Source organism: Filicampus tigris, chromosome 3 (assembly GCF_054856515.1).
Source record: "Filicampus tigris isolate MCC_2025a chromosome 3, RoL_Ftig_1.0, whole genome shotgun sequence".
NCBI classification, from domain to species: Eukaryota; Metazoa; Chordata; class Actinopteri; order Syngnathiformes; family Syngnathidae; genus Filicampus; species Filicampus tigris.
Genome location: NC_141219.1, coordinates 22,077,624 through 22,084,058, shown reverse-complemented (window position 1 = coordinate 22,084,058; position 6,435 = coordinate 22,077,624). Strand labels below are relative to the sequence as shown.

General features: G+C 38.9%; 1 protein-coding gene across 1 annotated transcript; it reads left to right on the top strand.

The window, feature by feature from the left end:
- The first annotated feature begins 2,154 nt into the window (after positions 1-2,154).
- LOC147150296 (uncharacterized) lies at positions 2,155-4,945 on the top strand. The gene is made up of 2 exons (XM_086025488.1): positions 2,155-2,603; positions 3,048-4,945. Exons 1-2 carry the CDS (start codon positions 2,489-2,491, stop codon positions 4,394-4,396), a joined length of 1,464 nt encoding a protein of 487 aa, XP_085881614.1. The 5' UTR covers positions 2,155-2,488; the 3' UTR covers positions 4,397-4,945.
- Positions 4,946-6,435: the final 1,490 nt, after the last annotated feature.

The window sequence follows — 6,435 nt, the reverse complement described above, 5'->3', positions numbered from 1 at the left end:
AGACAGGTATAAAACAAAATTAATGATTAAATACATACTTTAAATACCGCAAATACAACTCACCCCTACGTTAACGTATTTCTTGTAAGTAGTGAGACCCCTGCTCTTATTTGTCTTCAATGAGCCAGTCCCATCTTGAAATATTTGTGTTACTTACTGTATGTTATGTCTACGTGGTAATTTGGTTTTGGTCCTGCTTCACAAGGGCAGGATGTGAGAAACCAAAGCAGGTAACAATGCTTTTTTTGGCAATCTGTGGATATTCTTCTTATTTTAATCATGTATTTGTTGTTCATTGATACTAACCTCAATTCTGCTGTCAGTTTGGTCTGTCTAAACAGGTTCTAATTTGAAATATATCATATGGTATATCTCCTAGAATTTTCAGCGTGGTGCAATCTAGATCTAATAGTGGGTACGTGATGTTTTAAAATATATCAGTGCAAAAAAGAGCTTGATCACAACAATTGCTTCCCTGACACATAGAAAGACAAAGACCCTCAATGAAGCACAAGCCCAAGTGTCTCACTAAATGCAGACACATTCAGTTTAGTGCAACAAGGCAATATTCAGTGTTGACAGTTGGTAATGTTGTTTGTCTTCTTTTTAATTATTGAATAGATTTTTTAAGAGATTTTGGATTTTTTTTGCAGTCCCTGCTTTTATCTGAAATCAAGTTAATACTTTATTTTTTAAGCAGATCTGTACTATGATCCCAGAGGAGACTTTATGTTAAAGTGGAAGTCAACCCCCCAATTTTTTTTTTAAGAATATGTCTATGCAGGCCCACTAGTTGAAACAAGGCATTCTGATAAATATTGTGTTTGTGGAATAAGAATTAATCCACCCATTTTTAGCCATCTCTGGGGGTGGCCATTTTGTCACTTCTCTTGACTGAAAATGACATTCCTGATGCTCTGGACTCAGATAACGACCAATCATGGCTCAGCTTCGGAAAACAGGTGAGCTGTGATTGGGCGTTAGCCCAGTCCGAGCATCTGTGATGTAATTTTCAGTTGACAGAAGTGACAAAATGGCTGCCCCCAGAAATTCCTAAAAACGGGTGGATTTTCTGCTTAACTCATATTCCACAAACGCAACATTAATCAATTCCATGTTTCAACTAGTCGGCCTGCATTGAACATATTCTTGAAAAAAAAAAGTGTTTGGGTTGACTTCGGCTTTATTTTATTTATTTTTTAATGTACACAATCTCTATGGCATATAGTATTTTGTGTGTGATTTATTGCTTTTGCCTGCTATATGATTGGTATTTTGTTGTCGTAATGTAAAGTGCTTTATTACAGCTGTAGCTGTTGTGAAATGCGCTATATTAATAAAGTTGTATAGCATTGTCATGTCATGTCATGTCATCTTCCAAACCGCTTATCCTATATAGGGTCGCGGGGAGTTGCTGGAGCCTATCCCAGCCGTCAATGGGCGAAGGCAGACTACACCCCGAACTGGTCGCCAGCCAGTCGCAGGGCACACATAGACACTGTCACTGAGCGGGAATCGATCCCACGCTGCCCGCACACAACTCAGGCGTGTGTACCACTATACTACGGTGTATAGCATTGTATTATATATATATTTTTTTCTTTTTATTGTTGAAGGTATATATTTTTTATTTCCCAATAGTCCCAGAGATACCACCACAAATGGACTTCCAATGTTTAATAAATCAGACACTGATTCACAACACTTTGCTTTAAGTTGTTGTTTTTTCATCGGAAAATACTTTGCCCAGGTTAGTGGGTACCTGGCTAAAAACCTATTTCACAGGGGGTACATTATTGAATAAAGATTGAGAACCACTGATCTGGATGTTACATTGAGCAAAATGTTAACACGAAGTACTGAAGTTGCAACTTTAAATAGCTGTTTGATTAATAGATTCCATTATGAATCTCAAATGTTGAGTATGTGGCTCACAATTTGCATGAATATACAAAGTATATACAAAGAATATACAAAGCAAGCTAACAATAGTAATTTTTATGTTGTCTATCAGTGTTATCATTGTTATATTTCTTAATGACAAAATTGCTTATCCATTTGAATCATTCATACATTTGGATTTCCGGGTACTCGACCATAATTACAATGATTTTACTGTCGATTCGCATGTTCGAGATTGTCCAAGTGTGCTAGCCGTACAACTTCAGCCCCAGATCTACTCCCGTGTACTGTTTGGCTAACCAAAAGCGCTTATAATATAGCTATACCGTTTTAGTCCTTATCGTACTGAAGCCTCGACACAGTACGTCCCATCACTACTTTGCGGGACTAAAACATGATTAAATCCTCGTTACTCATTAAACATGCCTCGGAGCACTTTGCCGTTTCTCCGCTTAGCTTGTCTTGTCTTAGCTTAGTTTAGCTTAGCTTATCTTGCTAACCACTAACATAGAGACTCGTTTGTTTTCAGAACATCGCTAAGCAGAGATCAAGTAGGAGTTTTAAGTCTTGTGATTATCGTGCGAAGATGTGTGATAAAAGGATCAAAGAAGACTACGAGGAGGACATTTGTGGAACTAAAGAAAACCAGCGTCAATTTGACGCTCTTTTAAAGATGTCTCGAATTGTGTTGCACAGAAAAGGTTTGTCTACGTCTGACTCTGACTTTACTTTATTGGATAAAAAAACATTCATGTCTAACCTATTCGTATCTTTATTGTAAAAGCTGAGCGTACGTTAATTGACACAATTCAACCACCTTAACAGAAAACTTAAAAAACATTCAAAAGTAGAGAAATAAAAGTAGGTTTCTAAAATTACTAAAAGATCAAATGTTTTAAAATTGCTTAGAGGACCTTAATCAAAGGTATGGTGGAAAAAAACAAAGTTTATAACCTGAATTTAAAAGCTTTTACACTCTGGGCTGACTTCCTTCTGTTGGCATTGTATTCCATTTGTGTGCTACATAACAGCTAAATGCAGCTTCACCATGTTTACTTTGAACTCTGTGCTCCACTAATTGACCCAAGTCAAAAGTAAAACTAATTCATTTTTATACGTTGTGTTTGTCTTCTTGTGTATTACAGACATCAGTGAAGAATGCCTTTGTCCTGAGCAGCAGCCACAGCCTCCACACATAAAGAAGGAAGAGGAGGAAGGGCCCCTCTACATTAACAACAAAGAGGAGAATGATATCACCCAGTTTCCATTGACTGGTTTCCCTTTGAAGAGAGAAGATGATTACGACAAAGGTCAAAGTGAGGAGAACCTAGTGGCTGAACCTCCAAGCAGCAGCTCAAGTCAACACATGACAACAGTGGGTGATGGAGACATCCTTGGAAAATCACAAGCAGACGCCTTCTTAGCGCCACTATCAGACAGTGATGTTACAGATGATGATGACGATTATGATGATGAACACTCGAAAGGTGATATGAAAGGTCACAGGTCCTCCAAAAACGTGAAATGTTCTCAGTGTAACAAAACGTTTTTCAACAAATCATCATTGAAAAGACACATAAGAACACACACCGGAGAGAAACCTTTCTTCTGCTCGGTGTGTGGTATTAATGTAACTCAAAAAAGTAGTTTAACAGATCACATGAGAACACACACTGGAGAGAAACCTTTTACCTGCCCAGTCTGCAACTTAAGTTTTGGTACTCGTTCATGTTTAAGAACACACTCACGATTACACACTGGAGAGAAACCTTTTGCGTGCCCAGTTTGCAACTTAAGTTTTGGTAGTCGTTCTTATTTAAGAGCACACACAAGAACACACACTGGGGAGAAACCTTTTGTCTGCACAATTTGTGGGAAAAGATTCACCCGGAAGGGAAATTTGAATGCTCACAGAAGAACACACTCTGGAGATAAACCTTTTTCCTGCTCTGTGTGTGGCCTTAAGGTAGCTCAAAAGAGTAGTTTAACATATCACATGAGAACACACACTGGAGAAAAACCGTTTGCCTGCCCAGTCTGCAACTTAAGTTTTGGGAGTCGTTCATATTTAAAAATACACACACGATTACACACCGGGGAGAAACCTTTTTCTTGTTCAGTTTGTGGTAAACGATTCCCTCGAAAGGGGGATTTAAGAACACACAAAAGAACACACACTGGGGAGAGACCTTTTGTCTGCTCAATTTGTCGGAAAAGGTTCAACAGGAAGGGACATTTGAACACACACACAAGAACACACACTGGGGAGAAACCTTTTGACTGCTCAGTTTGTGGTCAAAGGTTCTCTGAAAAGGGAACACTGAAAAAACACTCAAGAACCCATACTGGAGAGAAACCTTATAGCTGCTCAGTTTGTGGTAAAGGATTCTCTGAAAAGGGCAACTTAAGAACACACTCACAACCACACACGAGGGACAAACCTTTTACCGGTTCAGTCTGTGACATTAGTTCAGAATTGGAAGACCTTGATTAGTTCAGAATTGGAAGACCTCGGTCCCGAGAAGCAACAGCCAGAGTCCCCCCGCATTAAAGGGGAAGAGCAGGAGGATTATATCACCAGGTTGCCATTAACAGGTGTCATTGTGAAGTGTGGAAATGATGATTACATTATATGACAATGTTTTCAGTGTAACAAAACTTTTGGTGCCAAGACAGACAGACAGAGAAACATTTCAGCTACTCAGAGTGTGGAAAAAGATTCACTTGGAAGAGACATTTAATCAAGCACACAAGAACACACACCAGGGTGAAACCTTTGTGTTTTTAAAGGCAGTTAAGGCATTTATTTTGGCAACTATTGTCGTTCATTGCTGTAATTGTTTTGATTTGTTTTTTTGTTTCATTTTTATTGAGTGTGATTTGATTGATTTGTTTTTTCTTTCAACTGGAAAATGTAATGTATCTATTGGAACTTTTTATTTAAGTATGCAATGAATATTTTAAGTGAAGCGCTTTGTGAGTCATCACAATGAGAAGTGCTGTATAAATAAAAGTGACTTACCTTTGTCTGTTCAGACTGCAACTTTAGTTCATAAAAAATATGCTATTAACCACATCATTGACAAGAACAGAACTTGGTAAAACAGCTTTTCATCATATGCTCCCAATGTTTGGAATGAAGTTCAAGCTACCTTAAATCTAGAGTCACTCCCACCAAACAGTGCTTTAAAAAAATATTTTAAAATTAACCCTGAAGGACCAATGCAACTGGTTTTAACCTGATACCTTTTATCTATACCTGATATCTCTGTTTTAGCTTGCCCGTATAATTTCTACCGCTGTGCGTGTGTCAGTTGTAGTGTGAATGTGCGTGTGTGTGTGCGTGTGTGGGGGGGGTTCTTGTGCCTTGTTTATTCTGCAATTTTCTAATTTTACGGTGATGTCGAATAACGGCAGTCATTTTTTTGCGCTCTTCTGTCCAGCCAGCCATTATGTTCATAAAGAAGATGTGAACAATGAGCGAAGTTGATTTGGTTCTTGAGGAATAGCTTCAATCTTCACCGTTTGCCCGCATTTGTCACTTCCCGTTCTTGTCCAGTGTACTGATTCCCTAGCATCTAGGCCCTAACAGGCAATCACAGTGATCATTTGTCCCGACAGCGTCCGACCCGATTTTGCATGTTGAATCGGCCGAACACGATCCCATTCCCCAGGCGCCCCAACAACGACTTTATGGCGTTGCGCGTTACACTAAACAGATGGCGTGTGCCAACATTCCGAAGGCCGACATTAGATTGGTGTGTAGAGTCCTTAAAGTATGCGCACTAAAATCTTGCAATCCGATCACATCTTGTACCCACAACTGCATTCAAAACACGTTGAGGAACTACGTCAGCTAATTTTGTCTCCTTCAAGTATCCGTAGCAGAAAGATGGCGGTGAACCATGGCAGCCTCCTGTAGGGCCCGATGTAATACAATTAGCAATTGCTTCACCAACAATTATATTGAAAAATACGTTGATGTGATCGAACATATATTTTTGGCATATTATTGAAATTGATAGTGTTTCTTTGAAATAATGAACACTGAAAAATCAACAAATATGTACCGACTTTAATCACAGCTGCCTTGATTTTATTATAGGTCAATAGTAATGTGCGTTCCCGTCTGTCCAATACACATCGTCCTAATAAGAACGTTTCTCGTCCTAACGAGAAAACTTTCTCATTAGGTTGAATTTTCTCGTTTTTCCCCATATCAGATTAGGGGATAGTTAAATTTATAGTTTTGATGTTTTGTTTTTCTTTCAGCGCTATCATATTTATTTAACGATAAAATTGCTCGCCCATTTTGCTTCATTAATTTGGCTCTACAGTCACGACGTTTAATGGAGGGGTGTCCAACCTCGGTCCTCTCCTGTCCTACATGTTTTAGACGTGTCCCTCCTGCAACATAGCTGATTCAAATGATCAGGATCGTTTTCATTCAGTCTCCTTCGCAGCTTGCTGATGAGCTGATCATTTGAATCTGGTGTGTTGCAGGAGGGACACATCTAAAACAGACAGGACAGC